General features: G+C 55.5%; 7 protein-coding genes across 7 annotated transcripts; 4 read left to right on the top strand and 3 right to left on the bottom strand.

Moving 5' to 3' along the window:
- Nucleotides 1-478: 478 nt before the first annotated feature.
- On the top strand, nt 479-1,915 carry MONBRDRAFT_34300 (uncharacterized protein; the record flags this gene model as incomplete). Its single annotated transcript, XM_001749791.1, has 4 exons — nt 479-587; nt 686-845; nt 1,005-1,510; nt 1,634-1,915. The coding sequence occupies 4 exons, from the start codon at nt 479-481 to the stop codon at nt 1,732-1,734; spliced, it is 876 nt and encodes a 291-aa protein (XP_001749843.1). The 3' UTR covers nt 1,735-1,915.
- A 600-nt stretch (nt 1,916-2,515) lies between these two features.
- Nucleotides 2,516-4,654, top strand: MONBRDRAFT_29337 (uncharacterized protein; the record flags this gene model as incomplete). The annotated part of the gene is made up of 1 exon (XM_001749790.1): nt 2,516-4,654. The coding sequence occupies one exon, from the start codon at nt 2,516-2,518 to the stop codon at nt 4,652-4,654; it is 2,139 nt and encodes a 712-aa protein (XP_001749842.1).
- Nucleotides 4,655-4,754: 100 nt separating this feature from the next.
- MONBRDRAFT_34299 (uncharacterized protein) lies at nt 4,755-6,163 on the bottom strand (the record flags this gene model as incomplete). Its single annotated transcript, XM_001749735.1, has 2 exons — nt 4,755-5,755; nt 6,082-6,163. The coding sequence occupies 2 exons, from the start codon at nt 6,161-6,163 to the stop codon at nt 5,007-5,009; spliced, it is 831 nt and encodes a 276-aa protein (XP_001749787.1). The 3' UTR covers nt 4,755-5,006.
- An 854-nt stretch (nt 6,164-7,017) lies between these two features.
- MONBRDRAFT_11958 (uncharacterized protein) lies at nt 7,018-11,889 on the top strand (the record flags this gene model as incomplete). The annotated part of the gene is made up of 10 exons (XM_001749789.1): nt 7,018-7,256; nt 7,423-7,552; nt 7,644-7,783; nt 7,923-8,316; nt 8,506-8,761; nt 8,880-9,027; nt 10,304-10,754; nt 10,841-11,089; nt 11,294-11,514; nt 11,691-11,889. 10 exons carry the CDS (start codon nt 7,018-7,020, stop codon nt 11,887-11,889), a joined length of 2,427 nt encoding a protein of 808 aa, XP_001749841.1.
- Nucleotides 11,890-12,524: 635 nt separating this feature from the next.
- On the bottom strand, nt 12,525-14,231 carry MONBRDRAFT_11957 (uncharacterized protein; the record flags this gene model as incomplete). The annotated part of the gene is made up of 1 exon (XM_001749734.1): nt 12,525-14,231. One exon carries the CDS (start codon nt 14,229-14,231, stop codon nt 12,525-12,527), a length of 1,707 nt encoding a protein of 568 aa, XP_001749786.1.
- Nucleotides 14,232-14,938: 707 nt separating this feature from the next.
- MONBRDRAFT_38886 (uncharacterized protein) lies at nt 14,939-17,295 on the top strand (the record flags this gene model as incomplete). Its single annotated transcript, XM_001749788.1, has 9 exons — nt 14,939-15,031; nt 15,274-15,432; nt 15,536-15,612; nt 15,798-15,894; nt 15,994-16,095; nt 16,216-16,313; nt 16,420-16,542; nt 16,632-16,811; nt 16,899-17,295. The coding sequence occupies exons 1-9, from the start codon at nt 14,972-14,974 to the stop codon at nt 17,293-17,295; spliced, it is 1,293 nt and encodes a 430-aa protein (XP_001749840.1). The 5' UTR covers nt 14,939-14,971.
- A 407-nt stretch (nt 17,296-17,702) lies between these two features.
- On the bottom strand, nt 17,703-26,175 carry MONBRDRAFT_34296 (uncharacterized protein; the record flags this gene model as incomplete). The annotated part of the gene is made up of 32 exons (XM_001749733.1): nt 17,703-17,996; nt 18,090-18,278; nt 18,470-18,565; nt 18,666-18,863; nt 18,954-19,060; nt 19,196-19,260; nt 19,371-19,461; nt 19,563-19,604; nt 19,720-19,858; nt 19,962-20,042; nt 20,148-20,231; nt 20,313-20,380; nt 20,582-20,708; nt 21,003-21,059; nt 21,157-21,829; nt 22,297-22,336; nt 22,429-22,528; nt 22,733-22,777; nt 22,858-22,965; nt 23,045-23,215; nt 23,302-23,454; nt 23,580-23,649; nt 23,767-23,864; nt 23,983-24,150; nt 24,259-24,347; nt 24,472-24,514; nt 24,697-24,826; nt 24,924-25,005; nt 25,151-25,298; nt 25,380-25,575; nt 25,739-25,794; nt 26,032-26,175. 32 exons carry the CDS (start codon nt 26,173-26,175, stop codon nt 17,895-17,897), a joined length of 3,960 nt encoding a protein of 1,319 aa, XP_001749785.1. The 3' UTR covers nt 17,703-17,894.
- Nucleotides 26,176-26,309: the final 134 nt, after the last annotated feature.

Raw genomic sequence — 26,309 nt, 5'->3', positions numbered from 1 at the left:
TCTCTTTCTCAAACCGACCAATTGTCTCTCTGTCTTTCTCTCTCTCTCTCTCTCTCTCTCTCTCTCTCTCTCTCTCTCTCTCTCTCTCTCTTTTCATCGTTATTGCTCACTTCAAAAAGAATAGTGGACAAGATATTGTCCTATTTGGCACACGTTAGCTTTTTTTTTCTCTTTACATGTGGTAGTTGTGCTTTTTCCTTTGTGTCTTTCTCTCTCAAACCGACCAAACCAATTCTTTCTCTGTCTCGGTCTCGGTCGAGCTTGTCTTGTGGTAGGTGTAGTTTGTGGGCGGGGGGTTGGCTGGTGGGGGTGAGAGAGCAGGTGGGGAGATGGTCTGGAGTAGGTATGGAGGCATGAAAGGGCCAGCCGGATTTGGTGTGACCAGGTTGGCGGAATGGGTATGCGCAGACTTGGCCGACTCAAAGTGTGCCTGCGTTTGACTGACGCAGGGAGCCAACGACAGACAGACAAGGACAAGATGGCGGCGGTCCGGTGGTTGGGGCGTATGACATGGGCCGGTCTTGGAGCGGGCGTGGTCTACCATCTGACGGCACAGCCCGCACAGGCTGCAAGCCTGCCTCCCTCAGGTTGGCCCTGTCGACCCAGGCATTGGCGTTGAGCCCCACCTACCGTAGGCCTCTACTAGGCTAGGCGCTGACTTCGTGCCGTCTTTTCATGTGGCTAGGCGGCGTGGAGTCGGCATCCTCGATCATGCGCTTCGGTTACCCAGAAAGCCGCCCGTTGAAGCTGCGCGATGGACACGTCGTGCATTATGATAACCGACTACGCGTCCCCGTGTGGGTTTGCGAGCATGTGAATCGGGACACCATCTCCGTCCCAAAGGGGTGAGCTCAGTGGCCGGCTGGCTGGGTTTGGTGGGAGATGTGGGAAGGAACAGCCACCCTCTCTTCTGTCTGTGTGCGACCGCGTCGAGCGTCTGATCCAAACATGTGTGGTCCACTTATCCCGCTCGCTCCCCCGGCGGGCCTCTCGTCGCCTCGCAGCGAGGCCAAGGTCAACCGAGCCGACTGTGTATTTACGGAAGACCAGACCATTCATCCCTACTTTCGCAGCACGGACGTGGACTACAAGCGCAGCGGCTACGATCGAGGCCACTTGGCAGCGGCGGCCAACCACCGCCAGCACCTGGAAGCCATGAAGTCCACCTTCTTTTACAGTAACATTGCCCCGCAGGTCGGCAAGGGGATGAATCGTGGCGCATGGAACAACCTTGAGATCTATACACGGCGCCTGGCTCGAGACAACGAGGTCTACGTCATCTCTGGCTCGCTCTTCGTGCCACAGAACGGGCAGGTGACCTACAAGGTCATTGGACCCAACAATGTGGCCGTCCCGACCCATTTTTTTAAAGTGCTCCTCATTGCTGCCCGCAACGACGAGGAGCGTACGGCTCGCCTCCAGTGCTTTATCATGCCCAACCAAGAGATCCCCACGGGCCAGAATCTTGCACAGTTCCTCGTGCCTCTTGAGCAAGTCGAGAAGCTTAGCGGTGCGTTTCGGCCCTCCTGTTGGATCCGCTCTGCTTGATCTTTGAGGGCCAGGGTCCCGCTGACGTCGTGCTCAATGGGATGCTGCTTCTCGCCGGCCCCGACCTGTGTTTGCTCCGTGATAGGTTTTACCTTCTTTGACAAACTGCCCAACAAATACGGTCGCGTGCAGCGCACGGCCAAGGGCCAACTCGCGGGTGACTTTGCAAAGGAGGACACCTCCTAAGGATTAACTCGGCCCGTTGGTCGACTAGCATAACCGCCCCATGCTCCAATGTGCCCGTGTGGCGTACGCGACGGTGTCTCTGGTATGGAAACCTGATTTGTATTTAAATCCCAGTCCAGTCAGAGAGTTGATTCGTGCCAAGTGCGCCAACGAGCGCGAGGCAATTGAAACTCATAATATGCACGCGAGTGAAATGCACAATACTCAGCCGTGTTCACAACGCTATTACACATTCACCAAATTAAGTGGAGGGAAAGGTCATCACCAAGACGAACAGGACCCGTCACAGCCACACGGAGCGACAAACGTCGGGCACATGACTCGACAAGGGAGTCAGAAGATGCACAGCGAGGAAAAAAAAAATCAAGAAAAACCAGCCAAAAATTGCCTGAAAATGATCAGTCTTCTTTTTCATCAACATCAAAAGGATGAAAAGGCAAAAAGATCTTCTTTTTCATCAACATCAAAAGGATCAAAAAGAATTGGGCGAGGTCCCACGGAGATTCGAACTCCGGATATGAGAATCAGAATCTCATGTGCTAACCCCTACACTATGGAACCCGATTAGTTGACATGGTGAGTCATAAAACTAAATATAAATATCATCAAATATATTCAACACACGCACCCCCTTGCGGTTTGTTCCAAAAATAGGCGACCTGGGTGTTACAAGCAACAAACCGTTGGGAACGGTCGTTTGCTTCAAGCGCAGCAGCACTGGAAGACGGGCGGAGTCGTATTTTTTTTTTCCAAGACCCGTTCTTGGTGAGCACGAGCAGGCATGGCTACGCTCAACGAGTGTGAAGAGGCGCTGCGCGCACACCTGGAGCAGTTTGAGGATGTCTCAGCCGCGACCGTGCAGACCCCGAATCGTGAGCTGGCTCGATTATGCGCCCGCGCCGCCGCGGCGAGTCTGGACCAACCCCACGCGCGCGATGGTCATAGTCTAGCCGCCATTGCTTGGGCGGGCGCCGTCGAGTTTTTTGGGGAGCCGGCCACGGGGCAGCTGCTCAAGGCCAAGGCGTACGGTCGGCTTCGGCGCCATCGGGCCGCTCGTGACCTGTACCGGGATGTGGCAGACGCAGTACAGGTGGCACAGCACGTCACCGCTACGAGTGCCACGGATCTTTTTGACGAACGCGAGCAAAACACGGGGCTCACGCAACCCCAGGAGCTTGTGCTCGGCACCCCCGAACGCGCCCAGGATCGGCGCAGCTTTGCGCACCGGCAGGCAGCCGCTCACGATCGCAGTCTGCAGGAGAGTGTCACGGCCGCTACGAATCGACAGGACAACTTCAATGCCATCTACACGCATCTGGATGAGAGCCCTGTCAAACACATCCGCCTGTTTGGAGCCAAGAGCGTGGCCAACCTTCCAGACCAGGGGCAGTGTACACTGGCCACCCTCGCCTCGAGTCCGACCACACCACTGACGGCTGCCCGTCAGCGCATCGTGCAGTCTCTCTGGACAGCGGTCCAGCCCGCCTCCGAGGCCGCCACGGCCGAGGACGTGGAGCAACTCTTGAGTCCGTTCAAGACGGCCACGCAAATCACGAATAGCACCCACCTCAGCCTCGTGAGCTGGAACGTCAAGCTGGCCAACCTCACTGATCAGCGCGCAGATTCGTTGCGCACGAGCATCGACAGCAAGGCTGCAGTGGCTGCCAAGCTGGTGGCCGATGTTGGGGCAGATGTCCTGGTGCTGCAGGAGTGCCCTGGTCGGTATTATCAGCAGAGGCAGGCAAGTCGGCTCCACCGCGAGGCCTACAAGCATGACTGGATGGGCGGGGCGGTCATCCGCGCTCTGCACAACCAAGACGGCTTTCCTCTTCCACGCCACTACGATGTTGCTTCGATCGACGTGCACAAGCTGCTCCAGGATGGCGCAACCATACAGGACCTGGGCGAGCGGCACTTGTTTGCGTGGAACACGGCACGCTTTCGCCTGTTGGAGGACGGTCCCGCCCTCCTGGGGGACAGCAGCCTGGTGGACGAGTCGAGCGCCAACACAAGTCCCGAGCCGGATCAAGGGCGGCGGCAGGCAGCGTCAGGTCAAGTGACACCTGTCCTCAAAGACGAGCCCACCGAAGAGGACTACAAACCCGCAGAGTTGGGCGAACGAGGCTCAGTCTCGGACGTAGTAGGTTCGAAGCCGGTCTTGGATTCGGCCTTTTATCGGCCACCTAGTTATGTGGTCCTGGAGGAGCATCGTAAGCCGAGCGCCGACGGAACAGAGGGCCCTGGGTTGGTGTTGGTCGTTGTCTCCTGCCACCTCAAGGCTGGTGGAGGCGAGTTGACCATGGATGAGACGAGGCGCACGGCTCGACAATGCCAAACGCTTTTCCAGCGTCTGAGCCTGGCACACCCTGATCGAGCTTTGGCGGTCGTGACTTGTGGTGATTTTAATCTCGATCCCAAGCAGGTGGCTCTGATCTTTCAGGAGGAGCAGGGCATTTTGGCCAGTAAGATTGAGTTTCTGTCTCTCTCCGATGATCAAGTTAGCCTGCCTCCTCCAACCAATCAATGGCAATTCTGTGCACACGGCCGGGTGGAGGACGGGTCTGCCTACGACGGGGCCTTGCTCGCCACCACGGAGCATGCCCAGGTGCCCGCCTCAGCGTGCCGGCCCGTAGCCTTGACCGAGTTTGTGGGCCCTGTGGCAGAGGAGATGCAGCGGGTAGGACAAGCCGTGGCCAAAGCTGTGGCCCAAATACTGGATGGTTCTGCCGTCACAGCAATCTCCCGCCAAGCGCTGGCTGCCTTCTTGCCCAGTGCAGCAGCTGTGGATGGGGTACCCTCGGTGGTTCGCCAAGCATACCAAAAGGAGGTGGGACGCAATTTTTCCGACCATCAGCCTCTGCTGGTCAAGCTGCGCTTAGACCATGAGCTGAAGGAGTCAGATCCAAACGTGAGCTTCTAAAGCAACCTTTGCCTGTCTTTTTTTTTCAAGCTGCTCTTCAAGGGCTGCGAGGCCTGTTGATGGGGTTTGAGTTGTTGAGGCTAAAATGGAAAATTGACATGATTTTTGACTTGAATTTTTGTTTCTGATTACAAGCAAGTTTTGGTCCAAGAGGGTCGGGGAACCTGGGGCACGAGAAAAGCATGCAAGCGCGCGTCGATGCTTACACCAGAGCTGATAGGGACGCAAAGCAGTTGTGTGGTATATTAATACAATATTGGGAATCGCATGACTGTCCACAATATCACGTGGTCTATTTCCATTGGTCAGGGGGTGGGGCGGGGCGGCTCAAAGTTCAATGTCTCGATCTTGATCAGAGTCGGGCTCCATCAGGGGCACGGCAAGGCGGCCTTGGCGTTGACGACGCTGGTGCCATACGTAGGCCACAATAGTAGACATGGCGATAAAAACAGCGAAAAACACGGCCAAGATGATGCCGGTGTGCCGATGTTTGTTGCTCTTGTGACTCCCCTGTGCGCTTGTGGGCACCGGCGTCGTTGTTGTCGTTGTTGTTGTCGTTGATGACGTTGTTGTGGTAGCGTTTATGTCTGTTGTCGTGGTGGCATTGATTGAAGCAGACATCGTGGCTGTGGTGGTGGCATTGATAGCAGCAGACGTCGTGGCTGTGGTGGTGGCATTGATAGAAGCAGACGTCGTGGCTGTCGTGTTGGCATTGACTGTCGTTGCTGCTGTTGTAGCGGAAGGCGTCGTGGTGGTGGCATTGGCTGAAGTGGCCGTCGCTCTTGTGGTAGTGTTCATGTTTGAGGTTGTGGTGGCATTGGTAGGAGCAGACGTCGTTGTTGGGACAGACGTCGTTGTAGTGGAAGGCGTCGTTGTTGAAGCGGACGCCATTGTTGTTGTAGATGAATTGCTTGGAGCAGACGTCGTTGTAGTGGAGGGCGGCGTTTTTGAAGTGGGCGCCATTGCTGTTGTAGAGGAAGCGCTTGGAGCAGACGTCGTTGTAGTGGAGGGGGTCGTTGTTGAAGCGGGTGTCATTGCTGTTGTGGTAGACATTGTTGAGGTAGTGGCTTCGGTAGCTTTCGTCGGAACCGGCGGCCCATTCTGGGCGTGCGCCAGCGACAGCGCGAGCACAACCACCAGCACCGCTGGTTTCATCAGCAACATCATTCTCCAAGTTTCACCAAACCTACAAGCAGAGAAAGATCAAATCTCGGGGCCCAAGGGGTCCGGTTCAGCCAGCGTCGGGGATAGGAATGGGCTCAGGGGTTGACGGGGTCGACGCCACCGCTTGGATCAAGTCCCACAGCAAAGCCGCCGAGGTCTGCTCGCGTTGGCCACCCAGTCCCTCAATCTCTCAATCTCCGCCAAGACCAAACTATCAGCCAGCCAAACTTTTCTGACAAAAACGCCCTACGTTTGGTCCGGACTAAAGTCGTCGTGGTACCGCAATCGCATTGCAACGTGTTGACAGTCAGAGAGAGACACACACATGTCCGTCAAAGGACACATGGAGGCTCTGGCTCTTTCCACCGCTTCGATGTGAACGCTATCTCTGTTTAGTATGACAAGCTGGGCAATGGTCTCTGAGGTAGATCCTGGTTTCATCTCCATCTCTCCTTTCACCTACATTTTTATCTTCATGGCGACAACGTTGATCATCCACGTCTCTGACATTGTGCCCTTGAGTTGTGAACCTCTAGCAAATTCCTCCTCGCAGGGTGCTTTCTCTGCATTTCCTGCGCTTTCGGCGCCACCTTCTCGCCGCTGGTGAGTCAGCCGCTCGCTCAGCTACCTCGGCTCGCCCATGGTCTGCGTGCTGGGGTTTCAACAAAAGGCGGCATCTGTTGTTTGCCTGATCATGCAAGCGTTGCATATTTTGGTCAGCGCTTCATCGCCACTGTGCTCAACCCGGAATACTGCTGCTGCTGCTGCTGCTGCTGCTGCCCTTGTGTTGATGTAGACCTGCTGTGAACGCATATACCGACACAATGGCAGCGAGTCACTGCGCCCGCGTTCTACGGGCTGGCGCAAATCCTCAAAATCTTTTGGCAAGAACATTCTCGTCCATCGCTCCTACCTGGCAGCGCCATCCCCTGGTGGGTGAGGGTACGCCTGGCTCCAGTTCAGGCACCGCCGGCGACGCTTCAGCTGCGCCGGCGAACGCGCTGTGGACTGCAGCCCGCCCGGGGCCCGCCAGCAGTCGTCCCCACGCTCGTGCCTCCACTCAGGCCCACGGACACAGCTACAGTCACCGCCGCCTGCATACCAGTCGTCGACGTTCGTGTCCCTCCCCGTGTCATGCTTGTATCTGCTCTGCCTGCGAGCATTGTTGACTCGTGCTGACCATTCTTTTCTTCGTTTACATGACCTGCCGCGTTGACACAGACTTGTCGGAGGACTTTTACAAGTTACTTGGCGTTGATCGTGGAGCAAGCAAGGCAGACATCAAGAAAGCCTACTTCAAGCTGGCGAAAAAGTATCATCCCGATGCCAATCCCGGGGACGATGCCGCTGCCAAACGGTTTGCCGAGATCAGCAATGCCTACGAAGTTCTCTCCGATGAAGAGAAGCGCATGCGCTACGATCAAATGGGCCACGACAGGTCTGTCATCGCTCAATCTGGCTGAGGCAAACTTGCGCGGGCTCCTCACTTGTGTGGCCGCGTGGGCCTTGACCGTTTTGAACCGCTTCCCATCTTTCCCGTCTCAGCCTGCTCATCCCTTGGTATATGCCATGCTTCCCCCCTTCTCGTCCCCTTTTTGTTTCAGCTATAACAACTTCTCATCTGGCTATGGTGGAGGTGGCGGTGGCTTTGGCGGTGCGGGTGGCTTTCGCGATGCGCACGACGTTTTTGATGAGCTGTTCCGAAGCTTTGGCGGCATGAATCAACAGCGTCAGGTAAGCCGGACCGGCCAAAGAGCAGTGTTTGGGGTCAGGTCTCTCACCCTCGGGCGCGCACACGTGCGTGTGTGGTGTTGTTGTTTTGCAGCGAGTGGCCACGCCCTGGGAACGCCGTCAGGCTGAGCGCGAGCCCATGATCATGGGCGTTCGCCTTGACTTTTTGGACTCTGTGCGCGGACACACGGTTCAGGTTCCAATCACGACGGAAACGCGCTGCAACGGCTGCAAGTACGTGATCAGAGCACGTTGTGGGGGTGTGGGCAGGCACGAGTTGGGTGCGGCGAAGTTGGCCAGGCATCCTTTGGCGGAAAGACTGCGCAGCTGACTGGTCCATGTCTCTTTTTTTTTTCTTGCATGGTCGCCACAGTGGAACTGGTGCGGAGAACGGTGAAATGCAGACGTGTAGTCGGTGCCACGGTTCGGGTACCATCGATGCTTCATTGGGCTTTATGCAAGTGCGCACAGCGTGCGACAAGTGTGGGGGTACTGGTACTACGGCCCGGCATCAGTGCGGTACTTGCAATGGCTTGGGTGCCTCCAAGACCCAGAGCAACGTGGAGGTCGAGATTCCAGCTGGTGTTGAGGACGGCACCGTGGTCTGGATCGATGACTTTCATGGTCTTCGTGTGCGTGTCCAGCCGTCGCGTGTTTTTGAGCGCCATGGCCTCGACGTCACTTCGCGCGCGACCATCAGCCTGGCTCAAGCCGTCCTCGGCGGTAGCCTCCGCGTGCAAGGTTTGGACGGCTCGGTGACCCTTGACGTGAGTGCCCTTGCGTCGCCGTCCCCTCCCCTTCTTTTGTGGGGTCATTGCAATCTTTGCTGCCGTTTGATAAGCGAGGAAGCCCATTCTTTGTGCCCTTGTATGATCGGCCTCCAGACGAAGCGTGGTTGATTATTGTACAATGAAAATTGGCTTCTCACGGCTTTCTTTTCTTTTCTGAATGCTCAGATCCGGCCCGGCCAACAGCCACAAGACCGCCTCCGCCTGCACGGCAAAGGCATGCCATCTGTGGCCAACCCACGACGTCGTGGTGATCACTACGTGATTGTGGATATCGAGGTGCCCCGCAATCTGTCGACGCGCCAGCGCCAGCTCATGGAGGAGTTTGCAATCCATGAGCGCGATCGTCAGGGGGAAGTCAACATGTCCAGTCCACCCCCATCTGCCACGGAGGCCGAGCCGAGCGAGGATGAGCCAGCGCACGGTAAGTGTCAACCCCACTCTTGGGCGGGCCTGGCTGTGCACCTCCTCATTTCTCTATTGTACGCTCACCGACTTTTCGGTCCTGTTTTTGGGATCACTCGGAACGGATCAACCTCCAGGCGAACCCGGAAAGGACGACGAGAAAGAAGGTGGGTTTTTCTCAAAGCTGAAAAAGACGTTTTGTCATGAGGATGATGCTGATGAGAAACGTCGTCACGCTGGCAAAGAAGGCACCAGCGATGGCCGCAAAGCGGACGACGGTGCCAGGTAGACTGCGCCCAGGCACTTTTGGCACACTTGCGCAGTGCGGACAAATTATGGGTACTGCGACTGATGGATAACTTTTAGGCTTTTTTGGCTTTGGTGCCACACACCCTTGAGGGACTGGGGGAGTTTTGCTGCCGTTGCCTCATTTGATTGATGGCGCGCGAGCCTGTAGTCGTGGAATTTGGGCTGTATGCCCCGATAACAATCGATCCTCACCTCGAATCACAGCAATGACGCATGTATGGTGTTCTCATTCTTCCAGCACGTTCTAGAGCCCGGTCCCTTTTGTTCTCTCTCTCTTTTGTTCTCCTTCTTACTTTGGTGCTTCTCGGTCGTTGTGTTACCAGCTGTCGTTGTTTGTAAGCAAGAGCTAGAGAGAGAGAGGGAGAGAGAGAGACGCTGGGCATGCATTTGTTGGTTCGAGAGCAGGAGGTGAGTCGCATCGAGGGAAACGGCAGCGCGGTGCTGACCTGGCTGATGGGTTGAACAGAAGGGGGTATTGGGTTTTTGTTCATCGGGGTGAGGCCACTGGAAGAGGGTCTTGTGTGTGTGTCTGTTTGTGTGGGCGGGTCAGCAGTGTCGCTGTTTTGGTTGAGTCTTTGACAGTGACTTGTCGACTTGGTGCGGCTGACGCGGCGCGGGCGCGCTTGTCTGAGGCCACGCCCTGAGCATACCAATGAAAGAGCCTCGGGACATGAACTGGATTCGTTGCACTCATCTCTGGCTTGCCTGCGTCTGCAACTCTGTTTGATGTTTTTGGAAATTAGCCGTATATCTTTTTGCCGCGCTTGCCAACCGCCGTCATGTCGCGCATTGATTATTCCAAGTGGGACCACATCGAGGTTGGTTCCGCGCTCCACACCCATGGTGGTCCGCGCACGTCTTGCTTCCGCGGGCCTATTGAACCCTATGCTATGGTTAAAGGCGAAAACATGTGAAGCCGTGTTTGTCTGCCTTCATCTTTGTTTCAATTGGCATTCGGTTGTTCCTCCTTCGTTTCTCATCGATCTTTGAATCGTGGGTGGTCGGGGCAACGTTTAGATTAGCGATGATGAAGATGACACTCATCCCAATGTCGACACGGCCTCGCTCTTCAAGTGGCGTCACGAGGCGCGTGTTCAGCGCCGTGAAGAAGAGGAGGAGAGCAAAAAGAAAAAGGATGCCGAGCATCAAACGTATGTGTGCTTGCTCACTCGCCTGTCCCTGCTGTGCTTCCGTTCCAAACAATCTATATGTCTGGCTCAATGCGCGCGTGTTGCTTGAAAATGGCCTTCAGGCGTCAAATCATGATTCAACAGCTGGAAAAGAAGAAGGCGCAGCTCGAGGCTGATGAGGGCGATGCTGCTCAGGCACAGATCAAGGGCATTACCGAGCGCCTCAGCGAGCTCAAAGCGCAGCAGTCTGAGTTTGAGCAAAAAGAGGCCGAGCTTGAGCGCTACCAGCGTGAGCACCCCCGGTGGGACGTTGACAACATTAGCAAGGATCGCTCCAACCGCACCATCATCAATGCCTACTCCAAGTCGGCGGACGAGGCCCCCAAGGACCCCGAAGCCGAAGTGGATGACATGCAAGCTTTCTTCAAGAACAATCGCTCCAAAGCCATTGCGTATGCCCATCTTAAGGATATGAAGGCCTCGCAAAAGTATCTGGCTGAGAATCCCGAGTTGCTGCAGGATCACCTGGCCAGCTTTCTCGTCATTTACTGTGTCGATTGCCAAGTCGATGAGGTTTGTCGTTCTGTGCACACCCCTTACTGCGCCCTCATGTCCGCTTGCGCAGCCCTGACCTCAAACCTCTGTACCTGGCCCTCTAGGACGATGAGTTGGTGCGCAACGTTGCTCGACAGACCGTCACTATTCAGTATATTCTGGAGCTGGCCAAGAGCCTGAAGCGCGATCCTCGCGAGTGCTTCAATGCTTTCTTTGCTCGCTTTGCCACGGCCAATCCCGAGTACAAGGATGTCTTTGAAGACGAAATTAGCTCTCTCATTGAGCGTGTCAAAGATCGCGCCCAAGCACGTCTTGAAGAAGCCAAGGCCAAGATGGCCGAAGAGGAGCGCGCGGTGTGTTTTGCTTTTCATGCGCTACCCCCCCCGGCGTCACACACACACACACACACACACACACACACACACACACACACACACACACACACACACACACACACACACACACACACACACACACACACACACACACACAACCTTCGCTTTGCGGCAAGGCTCAACAAAGCTCATCCACACCCCTTTCACGCCTGTCGTGTCTAGGCGCGCGTGGGCCCCGGTGGTCTTGATCCGATCGAGGTGCTAGAGTCGTTGCCCGCAGATATCCGCGAGGCCTTTGAAAAGCAGGACACGCCAGCACTACAGGCAGGCTTTGCCAAGCTATCGCCAGAGGACGCGCAGTACCACTTCAAGCGCGTCGTCGACTCGGGCCTGTGGGTGCCGGGCGGCAATACCGAGTCTGAGGACGCCGATGGTGAAAGTACGTAAGTCTGAGCCCCCAAGTGGCCGGCTCCCCCTTCTCCTTCTTGTAGCACGGCCAACACAAAGTGCTTTCTGCTGCTTTCCTGCGCCCCATCGCCCCATCGTCCCATCCTCCTTCGAAGATTGATTCATTGACGCTTGGTCCTTGCCGCTGTCTTGTGTTGGTTGGGTTGTTCAGGCTCTTAGGGGGAGCTCCTAAGGAGACTTTCAAGGCGGTCACCGCGGCACCTACGAGTGCTACCGGCGTGGCTGGAAAGAATGATCAGGAGAAGGCCGACGCGAATGGTTGGGCACAGGACGCAGATGCTGCCTCTGACCAGGCTGATGGCTGGCTCAACTATGTCATGGGCTCTAGCAGCTATTGCACATTGCTCTAAACAACCTCGCAACGTGCAGCTACCTTTTGACTCTGCCTGACTAATTTGCATTTAGGCTTCTTGCTTGCTGACCTGTGGGGTCTCTGGCACTCCTGTTCCTGAGCCTTTTTGCTGTTCCTTGTCTTCTCTTTTATCAATCTGTCTTATTCACCATGTCCTTCGCCCCCCTTGTCCAAATTTTTTTTCTTTTGCTATCGTGAGCACGAAAAATTTATGCTTTTTGCTAAACGGTGTTCAATTTACAAGGCAAGAAACGCGAACGGGTCGAGGCCACAAGAGCCGCGTGAAGATACTGCAAGATGCTAGTTTTGGCTATGATGGTGAGAGTAGGGATGCAACTGGGCGAGCTCGGGCAACGCCCAGTGGTCTCCCGACTTGGGTGCGGACCAAGCCTCTGCAATGGCTACTGTAGATGCTACTCTGGCACAAGGACTTGGCCCTTGTGCCAGCAACAATCTCGCGATACATTGAAGATATGTCTCAAGGCCTTCACTGCAGGAAAGCATGGCATCGCGGATGCACGCCGAACCACAGTTTTGAGACCCAAGGTATGGTTCAGCACCAGCTCAACCGTCGTAAGACCCTGAGCATGGAGTGGCACTGAGAACGGGCTTGAGTTGAGGATTGCAGCGAGTCTACTCGTCACTGTCATCGCTGTCATCGGCATTGTCGTAACCAGTCATGTCGATGTCCGTTTCTGACCCCATCTCAGCGTAGAGCGGCTCCCCGGCAAACCGGACAGAGCGTCGGCGACTCGGGGTGGTGGTCACGGTGCCCCACGACGCGCGCGAGGCGGCATAGTCGGAAGTGGTGGGTCGAGGCACGGGAGGCAAGGCTGGGGCAGGCCAGAGGGAGGGTGATTCATCGTTGGTCTGGCGGCTAAAGGGCACAAAGGCGGTCGAGCGCGTCCTGGGCACCATGCCAGGAGCTCGAGAAGGCGAGGCTAGTGGTGACTTGATGGGGGGCGGGGCCCATACCATAGCAGGCGTGGCTGGTGGCACGGGGGGAGCTGGGGGCAACCCTCCGGGCACAGGGTAGCGCTTGCGCGGCAGCGAGTCAGCATCCAGGGAGGATGCCAGGTCATAGAGCGGTTCGCCATTTTGAGTTGCAGGTTTGAGATATTCGGTGGTCTGCGGGCGATGTGGATAGTCCAGGGGAAGGGCCCCGCCATCGTCAGCAGCAGCCATGGCTTGGTGATACTTCTGCTGGCTGAGGTGGGGCGCAGCGTGTGTCTGACGGTGTTGATGCTGTCTTGGTACTTGTTGGGGCTGGTGGTACTCGGACGTTGAGGGTGGCAGGTGATGAGGTCGTTGGTGTAGGTGTCCGTAAGCGGTTGCTTGTCTTTGGGGCTGGTGATATTCGTGGTAGTCGCGACGATGCTGTGGCGCTGGCCGCTGCAGCGCATGGTGGGGTAGTGCCAATGGCGCGCGAGGCTGCGGTCTTGCAACGCCGTTGCTCGCGTGGGTTGTACTGGGGACTACGGAGGCAGGATGGGTGATTGGCAGTGGTAACATGGGGCGCATGGCCTGTGACAGGGCAGTGGGCTGGGAAGGTGCGGCGGCCGATTGGGCTTGCACTTGCTGACTGATCTGAGGACCCCGCAGAGAGTCAGAGCCAGGTTTGATCATGGCCAACAGGCGTTGGTGGCGTTTGGCTTGATAAGTGTCGTTGGGCGCCAGGATGTCGTCAAAGCAGAAGTTTGAGTTTTTGCGCTTGGCGGCAGCCTCACGCTTGCGGCGTTTTTGCACCCGGTCAATCCAGACAAGGACAAGGGCCACAAAGACGAGAACGCTGGCGGCCACAATCAGGATCAGGTTGGTCTGGGAAAGACCGTCTCCTTCGCTCTGCATAGTTTCGGGACTCTTGGTATTGGGGCCAATCTCTAGGGGCTCATCATCATCAGAGGGTCCAAGAACAACAGGGCTATTGTCTAGATGGGTGCAATATCGCTGGCTGTTATACGTGACACAGAGGCCGCGCACGGCGGCCACCTCGATGGCGGTCGCTTGTGCGGAGGTTTCCACCCCCAGTCGCACAATCGTGTCATTGGATGCGGCCAGGACCGAGACATTGTGAACGGCGCTGGCCTCCACGGTGTTGGCCGTGACAGTCAGGTAGAACAGGGTGCCAAAGCGCAGGCTCTCAAAGCCGTCAGCTGGTCCCAAGACAGTGGAGAAATTGAGGTTTCTAAACGTTACCTCGGCGTAGTAGAGCCGAGGAGGGGCGGTGGTTTGCGCATCGACGAGCACTGGACCACAGCTGAGTGCAACCAGCAGAGCCGACAAGAGCACAGGGGCGGCCTGGGCAGGCCATGGGCGAATCAAGCCAAGCATCGCTGCCATCGTGGCCGCTCAAGGGCGGAAACCTGGAAAGTGCTGGCGCTGATGAGGCAGTTTTGACTGCCGATCGACTCGCACAGATCCTTCTCAATGGAAAAGCGTCCACACACACACACACATATGCAACAGATGAAACTAGCACAGAGTTGTGTGTCGGTCAACACATTGCCACCGCCGCTTGTGGGCCGGGCCTGATGCTGCGCAAATGCCGGCAGACGGGGCCTGGTCCATCTCGATTGTGCACACTGTTTTTTATGCTTGGCTCAAGCCCGAGTGCAGTCGCGCAAGGCCACGTCCTGTCATGGCCCGTTGCATTGCAACCGCGGACATTGCTGTGCGAGTGGGACAGACGCTGCATGCCTTTAAGGGAGACGTCACACGGCTAAAAAGGTATCGGGCACTTGAACCAAACTAGCGTGTGGGGGGTGGGGATGGGCAGTAAAAAGCAGTACAGAAGCCTTGTCAGGACCACCGTGAGGTGCGTGTCCAACAAAACATGCCAGGCATCGCAGTGCAACCCCACAGCCGTCGGCATGAAGGCGCACGTCCGCGCCATATGCATACATGCATGCACCACATCCTCCCGTTCTGCTGACAATTAAAATCTGACATTAACCCCGGATGATCTGCAAAGCGTGACTTTATTCACATTTCCGCTTAACGCTGGATCTCTCTCGCTCTCTTGTTTTTAATTTTTTTTTTCTGTGTGTGTGTGTGTATGTGTGTGTGTGTTCAACGACACGATGCGGACAACGGCAGCCGGGGTGGCCTTGCTGGCAGCCCTGTTGCTGGTCGGATTGGCGGTATGTTGGTCGAGGACATCTGGATATGCAAAAAGGAATCAGTCCACTTGGTGTAAAGAGAGAAAGAGAGAGAGAACTGCTGTGGGCGAGGTGCAGGCCATGTGCCATGCTGGCAGCTCGCCACTTGCAAAAACATGTCGTGTTCTGTTGGCCGGGGCCGGCCCTATCTATCTTCTTTCGATGTTGCATTGCCGGCTGACCCATGGTATGTGTTCTTGTGGTCTTGGCAACTGGGCGGGTAGATGACCGGCGCCGATGAGGCAGCAGCCGTGCCTGAGGTGCCACAGGAGGCCGAGGGCCTCAAGCATGCTGAAGGCGTGGAGGCCGACCACCCCGCCGCGGCGCAAGAGCCAATGGACCACGGCGCGGCACATCGCCCCAATCACCATGAAGAAGCTCAGGTTGGTCAATTTGCTTGGCCATTCCGCACGGGGAGGAAGGGCATTGCGGCGCGCCGCCCCGCCTCACATTGTGGACCTACGGCGGCCCCACCTTCATCCGCAGCGACTGTACGAAGCGCGAGAACGTGCGCGCATGGCGCGCATGTCCCCAGAGGAGCGCGAGCGCTACGAAGAATTCAAGTGCGTGCCTTGGCCAACGCGCAACGTGTTGCACACACTATCCTTGTGGCGGGTCTCCAGGCACACCAACGCCTTGGAATCATTTCGATCTTTCTTGACTCATGTCTGTGTCCTCACGCGGCCATCATGGGCCATGGTGGTCATCATGGCAATCTTGGTCTCTGCACATCTTGCGCCTGGTCTAGACGCAAGCGCGATGCCTATGAAAAGGAACACAAGGGCCACGAAGCCATGCATTTCGAAATGTTCCTGGTCCTCGTCGGCACGTTGGTGCTTGCACAGGTACGCGCATGTATCGAGCCGGGCCCGTTCAGTGTGCTTCGCTCGCCCCGCTGGCTCACACCATGACCACATTTGTGACTCGGTCATTGCAAAATGTAGATTCTACTGACCATGTGGAAAAAACGTCACTTTGCCAGCTACCAGGCCGTGACCCTGCTGGGCCTGTGGATCTTCCCCATTTATTTTGCAATCCTACACGAGGTCTAACCTTGATTTGGACCGCGGCGACGGTGGCTTGGTTTTGTCGCGTCATTGCTCCTCGTGGCAAGTCCAGATTCACGCCTGACCATGCGCGCTTGTCCGGCCGTTCTGCTCTGCTAGGTGTGGCGCTTGATCCTAACCTGGGCGCTGTATACGCTCATCACGGGCTACGTTTCCTTCCTCGCCAGCCAGCGGCAACTCAGTGTGAAGACCCCTCGGTAGGTTGCGCAAGGACCGAGGCAGAGGTGCACGTATTTCCGTCGGCACTCACCCTCCTGTTCCCAATCGTGCCTGCGTGACATTCGTATGCTGTGCTGTTTGCAGTAAGGTCTATTGGTACTTTGTGGTCGTCATCAAGCTGACTGGCTTCATCGGCATCACGGGCTATGTCATTGCGGTCTTTGACTTTTTCATCGGCCCGTACCTGCCCCAGCCTGCTAACATGACGTACGTTCTCAAGGAGTTGACGGCGCTCCAACCTCCGCATGCCGTTCTACCCACATCTGTTCGCTCATTCACCTGCAACTGTATGGCAGGCTCATGTCCCTGGGGCTCAATCTGCTGTTTTACGGCCTGTATTACGGCGTCATGACGCGCGACTTTGCCGACATTACCTCACGCTGGATGGCGACTTCAATCGGCTACTATTCGCCCTCCGGCATGACAACTCGTCAGCTCAAGCCCGACGTCTGTGCTGTCTGTGGCGATAGTCTGAGGTAATGGTGACTACACCTTTGTTTGTTGCAGATTGCGTCACCCTCTGCTGGCGGAGTCACTCATCTTGGGCTGCGACCTGTACGCAGGGAGCTCGAGGATGTGGGCGAGAAGCGGGCAACGCTCCCATGTGGTCACGTCATGCATGACTTTTGTATCCGTGGCTGGTGCATCATTGGCAAGAAGCAGACTTGTCCCTACTGCAAGGAAAAGGTTCGGACTGTGCTTTGCCACGATGGCTCAACTTGTGCCGGCCCACCGTTTTACTCGCTTCTCACGCGGCTTGGCCATGGCTCGTTGGATTTGATCCTGGGCCACCGATGCCCACCGACTCAGGTTGACCTGCGCGAGCAATTTCCCTCTCCTTGGTCGCGAACGGATGTGATGTACGGCCAGCTTCTAGACATTTGCCGCTACTTTGTCGTCTGGTACCCTGTCATCATCCAGCTGGTGCAAGGCGAGTTTTATGTCCTTGGTCTGCACTAAAGGCCATGCGTCGGCGCGGAATGGTCAGCGCCTTCCAATTGGATGCGGGATGGGCAAGCTAATCTTGGAGGCCAAAGTCGAGTAAATGAGTTGACCTCTAGATACTTTTTCTTGCCAGTCGAGTACCCTCAGCACATGAGGCACTTTTTGCTCACGTAAAATTCAGGTCAGGTGCTCGTATCATCCAAGCCTGTCCAGCAAAAGGGAGAGCATGCGGTGCTACAAGCCAGCGTCTTAGCATCGACAATTACAATATCCAAAACAGATGTGTGTGACTTCCCAGAGGTAAAAATTAAGAAAGGTCAAGCGCTCGATCTGTGCACTCGGGGATGAGATAGCCAGCTGGTCATGAAGCCACAACGAGAACAAAAAGATGAAGAAAAGAAAGAAAAAAGAAGAAAAAAAAAGAAAAAAAGAAAAGATCAATTCTGAACGACGCAACAAGTCCTGTGGCGGGCCAGGGCATGTGAGAGAGCGAGCACCAACTTTGGGCACACATTCATCTCGCAAAGAAAGCTTCAAAGGCGCATCACTGGTTTGCGACCATATCAAGTCGGTCCTTCCGCCTCAAGCGCCAGACCCTTCCACCACGACACCATCTATTGATAGTAGAGACGGGTTTTAAAACGGTCGAGGACGTGCTTCAGCTCTTCTTCAAGCCCTTGCAAGGCCTCGTTCTTGCCAGACACCACTTGCAAGCTCTGCAACACAGGCGTCAAGGCAGAGAATCAAAACACCGGCAGCGCTTGCTCAAACGGGTTTCAATCAGTCACGACAGAAATTTTCAAACCCACCTTTTGCAGCCGTTCAATGTTGTCGAAAGGCACGGCATGAAGGCTCTGGCGAGGTAGATTGGTGTTGCCTTCGTCCCGTGCCTGCAGAACCTTGTGTGCCTCTTGAATTGACGTCACTGCAACCTGGTGAGCGACGTCCCACATTTGATAACGCAAGAGCAAGGCCAGAAGCGCATTGGGGTTGCATGCCTGTCAAAGTTGGAGGAGAATCAAACGACGCAGCAGACGCCGGGGGCAAGTTGACATGGGAGTGAGTCTCAGGACACGGCAAGGCATGCCAAACAACACGACGCGCCGCATGGCGGGTCGGCAGGCAGCGCGATGGAGATGGTAGTCTTTGGTCTCCTTCTTTCGCAGAAACAGGGCCAAGGCAAGCTCACCAAATGACTCTCCAGCAGCCAATGTGGGAGGGGAAAGCGCGTGCCATTCTTGAGTGGCCGCAGTGACAAGATGGTGCGTGTCACGACCTCGTGATACTATGCGGCCACACCCAGCGCATGAGGCCAAGACAGCATCGAAACTCATGTGTTTTGTGCCGTCTGTGCAAGGTGGTCATGGGCCGAGGACAAGACATACAACAAAAGAGGTGGTGTTGCAGTCGAGTAGCGCAAGATATTTGCGCAAGAGTCGCCAGGCGATAGCCTCAGCCGTGCTACCCGCGGCGATAGGGCTCTCATTCTGATACAACCAAGTCACGTCCACGTCGGTCTCGAGCGAAATCCGCAGACACTGTTCCGTCAGGTCTCGAAACAAGCTTGAAAAGTCAAACTCAACCTATTTCATATTCCACAATAGTGAATTTTGTTGAGAGGTCGAGCAGCCCAGCGGCACAACAACAACAACAAGGCTTGTAGCCGCACTGACCTGGTCCACCTGGCCCCGGGCCCGTGTGAGCACGAGGTTAATCGCATCGTCATAACGGCGTGCAGAGATGAGGACTTCAGCCGCCAAGGTGTAGTTGACGTTGCGTGCTAACCCCATGGGAAAATACATGTGAGGAGTTGAAATTCAACAAGCGCGCCCTCCCGGACGAAAAGAGCAGAAGCACCAAAAGTGGTCCCATGGCAACGCAACAGGGCTGGCACGGTATCTCTCAGTTCACGTACATAGCTGGCGATAACCAGGCAGCTTGGCATCGACAATGTCAGCTACTGCCTGGCACAGGACATAGCTAGGTTCCACGGAAAATTCGGCGCGGTTCAGTTCGTCCCAAAGTCAGTATGCACCAGGGAGAAAGAAAAAAAAGAAAGAAAAAAGGCACGAAGGGAGAAGAAGACGTACCAGCAACGCAATTCATGTGCCGTCACAATCGAGGCGCCAGAAGAAGGCGTGACCACGATGTCCTGGCTCTCGTCCATCGAATCTTCTCCACCTAGGCACAAGTGAAATGCCCGACACGAAAAGTATGTGCAATCCGTCAACAAGCACACAAAACGTGCAGCGGTCTACCTCACACTTCAATCGGTTACATACCATGTCGCACACGCTTTGGGGCCGCATTCTGATGATGACCGTCTGCTAAAGGCGACGAAATGACAGACAACTCATTGAACATTCGGGGCAAAGCAGCACACTGACGAAGGAAAACGAGCGCCGTCTGATGCGGGAGGCTTGTAGGCTGTCAGCTCACCTCGCGAGACAACGTTGGCGGCAAACCAAGCGTGCTCCGTGGGCAGGGTTTGAAGAGCATTCAAAGCCGTCAAGTAGGCGTCGCGTTCAGCCTCAAGCACGATCATGGATTCGTCAGTGTCTGGGTCGAGAGATTCGGCCTAATCAACACGTGCACGAATACGGGGTGCGTGGTGAATGTACGAAGGTGGTGCGAGTCACACACATGTCCCAAGCATCCACGGTCTGGAAGCCAAGACGTACCGCTAGTCGTGACGCATAAATGTACATGGCCTGTGCGGCTGCCGCGTAGTCAGCCCGAAAGATAAAGAATGCATACAAAACCTACAGGGTTGGGTCATTGAGGGTGGCGGTGCAAGTGGAATGGATGAACAAGGTCATTCTTGCGGCAACTGGTCAGAAAAGGCTCCGCAGTGAACTTTTCTGCACCTGGTAAAAATTGACCCTGTCCTCTAAGGCGGCTGCAGTTGCGCTGGCATTGCGTGCCCGCGTGGAGATGACGTTGCGTACAATCTGACATGACATCAAAAAAGTTGGGTCAGTTTGTTTTTGACCAGAAGACCAGGGCAGAGCCTGCATTCGCCTACAACATACATGCTCCAGTTGCCCGTAGGGGAGTTGCACGATCGCCTGCATTTCATTGCGATCGCAGAGTGTCGAGACTAGAAGCACCAGTCATGCAGGCCCGGCATGAGGGTCAGCCAAGCATTTTGAGACAGACCGAGACATGGCGGCGAGGGAGGCCAAACAGCGCAATGCAAAAAAACAAGGACGAGTAGAACAGAGGAAGTTCATGCAAGGGGAGGCGATAAATGTGGTGGGGATGATCAGCAAGGGGGGCATTGGGGTGCAGCTGCTCCTACCTAGCTCCGAGATGCAATCGTCCCGAATCGCTTCGTGGGCACCCAATTGCGCGATGGCTGCAAAGGCACCATCCACATCGTTGAGTGCCAGTTTGTGCTTGAAAGTGTTGATATGCATCGTTGTAAGCTACGAGGCGCGAAAGGGAGCCGGTGAGAGGCCAGGTGAAGCAATGACGCTGGAAAAAAATTCGCTTTGGGATGTTAGTGCGTGCGGCCAAAACAAACAAAAAACAAAAAACAAAAAACAAAAAGCTGCACCTCTTGTTCCAATGCCGCCCGAGCTTCGTTCGAGTCCGCAAGAGCGCTTGCCATCTAGTTAATTGGATCGCCAAACGCCATCAGTATACAGCAAACAAAGTTGATCAAACACCAGCCCAGCTTCTTCTGTGGGTTAGCCTTCCTCGTAGTCGCGGTGCTGTACCTGGTATTCCATGACGGCGGCATCAATGACTTGAACCAGTAGAACCAACCCAACCGTCTATGCAAGAAGCAGCAAGAGCGGGGGTGAGAAAGCCCAGTGATGGTACCACGCTCAAACCAAAGCTCGCTTCGCATCAGCAAGGTAGGTCAACAACCTTGGCATCAGCGAGGCTTGAATTGGCCCCAGACACGGCCGCCTCAAGATGAAACATGAACGCCTTGGCATACAGAGCCGCTAGCGGAGCTCGAGACACCTCCTCTTCCAAGCGATCCGCTGCCAACATGGGTTGGTTGGGACGGCGCAACAAGACGCCCAAGAGTTCCCGGGACATGACTTGGTCTTGATTTGGTGTGGTGCAGAGCGCTTGAATAATATCAAAGGCCAACCCATAGCCTGAAACAGCCCCATCATAATCACCCTGGCGCAGGAGCAGAAGTGCCTGCATGTGTGCCAAGAGAACGCGGGCTTCAGGCGCGAGAGCAGTGATCTGCGCAAGATACAGGTCGGCAGCATGGGCACCGACTGCCAGAACGTTGCCCGAGGTCTCACGAGGCTGTTGAAGGTAGAGGCTGAGCAATTTGCGAGCGGCATCCAGGCTAGGCCGTGCTCGAGCTTGGGCGGTGCAAAGCGCCATCAAGTCAATCACTGCCTGGGTGGCGCTGCGATCAATATCTAGCAGCTCCATGAGCAGAGGCACGTTCTCAATGGCCACTACGGAGCGCAAAGCCGACAACATCCCCGACGTGCTCTGTAGAATGGCGTCTTCCAGCGATTCAGCTTGTCGCAGAGAAAAAACAAAGTTAGGCACCATGGCCAGTGGCCGGCAGCTATTGTGACACGACATCGGATGCATGAGCGTCAAGCGGAGCGCAAGTAAGTGAGTCTGCTCCAGCACACGTCGTGCAGAGGCCCTGAGTGCGACTGTACATCACCAAAGACTCACAAGTTGGCAGATGCACGTGGACCCACGAGCCAGGCCATGGCATAGCGTTCGCGAACACAGGCATCTAGTACTTCGAGCAATGCTGGAATTTGAACAACTTGATCTTGCCTGAGGCCGCCTTGTCGGGGCAGCCGCTGCGCCAGTGTAAGCAAGACCATGAGCTCTCTGAGAACTTTGAGTTCAAGCTCCAGGTCTTGATGACAACTCCTGTTGGCAGGCGGATGAGAAAAGGCGGGAAAAGAAGCACGTTGGTAGTGAGACGCAAGCAATGACGCAGAAAAAGGCGAGGCGATGAAGGCAGACTAAGCAAGAGTCGAGGACAAATGGCATTCACAGGAGGGTCTGCCTGACCTCATGAGAATTGCAGAGAAGTTGGTTGAACTCAGACCATCTTTTCATTGCGACAAAAAACGGAACAGTTGCAAGACAACATCAGTGGCGAGCGCTGGTACAGAGCAGTAGCAGTGTGGATTCATGACAGACCTTGAAACTCGCTAAGGTCAGCAGAGATGGGTTGCAATGTTGCCAGCAGGCATAGTGTGGCCGTCAGCACGTCGCCGACTTGCGCCAGAAGCACCGTGATCTGAGAGGACGAGGCGAAGCCGACAGTAAGATGAAAAGAGCATCTCGCAAACAAACAGACAAACAGCAAACCCTCTCAACAAAAAAAGGTGTGTATGTGTTGGGTTCAAAAAAAAAAAAAAAAAGAAAAAAAAAAAAAAAAAAGTTCGTCCCCAAGTCTTTTGCTACGACTGAGATTCAAGCAATGCGATCGTTGAACACGAACCGCTTGAGCAATGTCCGTATACTCATCACTGCTGCTTTGTGCGTTCTACAAGGTCAAGTCATAGCCACAGCGTGAGCATTTCCGTTCCATCCAGCCGACAAGCGGTCCGAGTCAAGGGAACAAACCGAGCCATGGCCGCGCTGAAGGGCCGAGCCATCAAGGAGGGAGGCCACGATGGTGTCGCAAGCCAGGCGAGGGGCCACGCCGAAAGCATTACTATCGTATTCTTGCAGCTGGTCCAATGTCACCGGAACCGATGCAGTGAGCTGTTCAAGATAGAGACGACTGTTGATCGTAAGCCTGCCAACTTACAAGTGAGCCGAGGTTCCAGAGGCAGTCGACGAGCGCCCCAGTGTCCTGGATGTGCTTGGCGGTCACCTGTGCCGGCGCCAAAATGGTAGACAGGTACCGTGTGCGGGCCGTTGGGTCCGCCGTGTACACCTTATGTAGGGCCGGCGCCGGTACGGTCATGGAGACGTGGTTCTAGGTGGTGATCAAGAACCATGAGATCTAGCAACTAAAGGAGAGCGATGACTCGCTGAATGTTGGGGGTGCCCACGCGTGCATACCGTGGCCAAGGTGTAGATCATGTCATCGTTTGTGTGCCATAGTAGGCCGACAACGCGATGGGCAGCAATGGCATGCTGTCCGTATTGCTCGGCCAGTTGCTGATAGAGTTGAAAGCGGGTTTCAGCAGCCAGTTCACCACCACGGGCAAGTGCCTAGTCACGATGCAGGTCCAGCAAAATGAAATTAAAGCCTGGTTGAAATGTCCGTCTTACAGCCGGCAACGCAGTCAGATTTGCAGGTTATCGAGAATGGTGTTGCGCAAAGGTCAATGGCATACCAGATCGGCTAGCCAGGTTTCCGCCTGACTGATCAAGGTTTCTGGCGTGCTATCGGCCAGAGCGTCCAGGCTATGTTCGCACAAGCACGCATATTGCCATGACGGCAATTGGCGGTGAATGCATCACACAACAACGTGCGCACTTGACTATCGTCGAGCATTGTGAGAACGCAGGGGGAAGACATACTCAGCATCAGGTAAGATTGTGTTCAAAGCATCTTCAAAAGCATCGCGACTAAAGCTGGGACTGGCGAGCAATTGCCGCAGGTACTGTTGCTCATAGCCCTACGTGACAGTGAGAGGCCAGACGGGAATTGAGAGGCGAAGGGAGCTCAGGCAGACACACAAGAGTGGCAGGCTGACAAATCTTCACTTGGAAGAGGGCGCTGCAATTGGTGCACACCTCAGCGCGAATGAGGGCAGGTGTCTCAAAGTCGTGTGTGCAGGGATGCCAGGCAGTGTGCGTGTTGGCAGTGGGTGTGAGCTCAGAGTAGCACACCATGGCCTCGTCCTTGTCGTGGTACACAACCCAGGCACTGCTATCTGTCAGCTGCAGCATACTCAGCGTTGGCTGTATTCGACACACGGACAAAAGAGCAAAATAGGGACAGAACACAAGGTCAGCCAGTTCGAGATTAGAGGGTGTGTGTCGAGAAGGGACTCGGCTTGGCTCGCGCACCTTCAGTCCGTAGCGCACGGTCATCAATTCAAGCTGCTCTTGCTCAGCATCGTCGAGGTTGATGACGTAGACACGCAGCTGAGAGAGCTCTGGGTGGGAGATGAAAACACCCATCAAGAGGACTTCTTGGTTTCCATCCATAACTTGATGCGAAGTGATCTGGCGGGAATGGCCAACAGGTGGCGGCATCACTGATGAGCATGGCAGGCCCACCTTGACACACGACTGCAGGCTGTGGGTTGATAGCGTTGCGTACCTGGCAGGCATCGACGTTAATGCCACGAGCAAGCGCAGGTTCGGACAAGTCGGCAAGTTCGGCCAAGGTGCCTTGATAGCATATTTGCTGAGCAAGCGAGCACGTTTTTATAGGGGCGGCAGCGCACAAGAAGGCATGAGGCAACGCGTGAGGGCAGGGTGATATTGTTTGCATGGGCGTACCGAAGGCGCGCCGTTTTGCTGCAGCACGAGCTTGAGGCCGCCATCATGAGTAAGGAGGGCACCGATGCGGCGGTCAGTCGTGGCCAAGGTCGTCATGGCTGTTACGCGCGCAGGGGCTGAAGCGTTGGGTCTGATCGTGCGCCAAGGTGGGAAGGCGGCGGGGGAAGGGAAGAAGGCGCGTGAGGGGCTGCGCAACCTGGTCAGCGTGAGGGTAATGGGCAACGTACCGAAAGACTGCTGGCACCATTTGTAAAAACTGCTGCATCATGTCTGGGGCATAGAAAATGGTCGACTGAAGCTCCAGCTCTCCTAAGTACAAAGACAGGAAAGCCTGAGGTGAGCCTGGTTACACTGAGTGCCCCACCACGGCCCGTTGCGAGTCCAATGATTGCATAAGTTTTCAGCGTTCGGGGTCCTCGGTGGCTACGGCGCTCAGTCTGAACGAGGGAATTACCGTTGTGCACGTCGGGGTAGGCCAATATGACTTCGGATTCGGCAGTGAGGCAAGCGATGGCGGTAGCGCAAGGAGCAATTTGTACAATCGCGGTGCCCAAGGAGCCCACAATTTGCTCATAATTGTGAAAGAAGCGCATTGCCAGTCCCTGCAAACCCAGAGATGTGAAGGCACACTCCTGCGGGTCTCAACGCTGCAAACGAGAAAGGTACAGGCGGGACGCGCGTACCTGGGCTGGCGCAGGAAACGCGAGGTGTACAAATGTGCCGTCAGCCAGGACGACGAGGGCAATGAGGCGACCATCACGCTCGAAGAAGACGGGGTCTGGAACGATGGGAGACGGAAATTCAAAGACAAGGACGGCATCTTCCTGTGAGAGTTGCAAGCGCGTCTCTCGCAGTTGCAGTTGGCGCCCCTGGCTCAGCCTACAGGCAGTGTGCGCCGAGGCACCAAGATGAGCGTGTCAAAAGAGGAGGCGATGGCAGCAGCATAGAATGAAAATATTTCAAGACGGGAATGCAAACGATCGCTTCAGTGGTTGCTGGTATGTGGGGAACAGAATGCCATTCAGCGCGTTTATTGACCAACCAGGACACGCAGTGAGCAGAGGCACTGAGGCCGTAACCGCCGGCGCGCACGTCCGCCTAAGTAGAGGGGCAAGGGGTGGGGTGACCGCACATGTGGGTGAGCAACCAACAAGAGTGAAACGGGATACAAGGTGCCCTAGACGCAGGCAGGGTATCTGAAGCCGCATGCTTGGGGGCGGTAGTTGCCGGCACCCCTTCCACGTGTTGGCGAGCTGGTCGCGAGACGGCCACAGGTTTTGGGCACTGGAGAGGTGCAGAACGGGTTTGAGAACGGTGAAGTGGCGCAGCACCTACATTGGCATCAAAGCTTGTGTCCTGTTCATCCACATCATAGCCATGGCGTCGGTCATCCAGTCCCACAAGTTGTCCAGCCAGTAAACGAGTGGGTTCCGGGAGTTGACCCCGCCGCCAGGACGAGACGGCCACCGTTTTCAACATTTCTTTTTTTTTTCCTTCAAAATCAAAAAAAAAAAAAAGAGAGAGAGAGAAAGAGTTTGAGAGAGTTTGAGAGAGAGAGAGAGTTTGAGAGAGTTTAGAGAGAGAGAGAGAGAGAGAGAGAGAGTTGAGAGAGT

Source organism: Monosiga brevicollis, genomic scaffold (assembly GCF_000002865.3).
Source record: "Monosiga brevicollis MX1 MONBRscaffold_33 genomic scaffold, whole genome shotgun sequence".
Lineage (NCBI taxonomy): Eukaryota > Choanoflagellata > Craspedida > Salpingoecidae > Monosiga > Monosiga brevicollis.
This window is presented reverse-complemented; position numbering and strand designations above follow the sequence as displayed.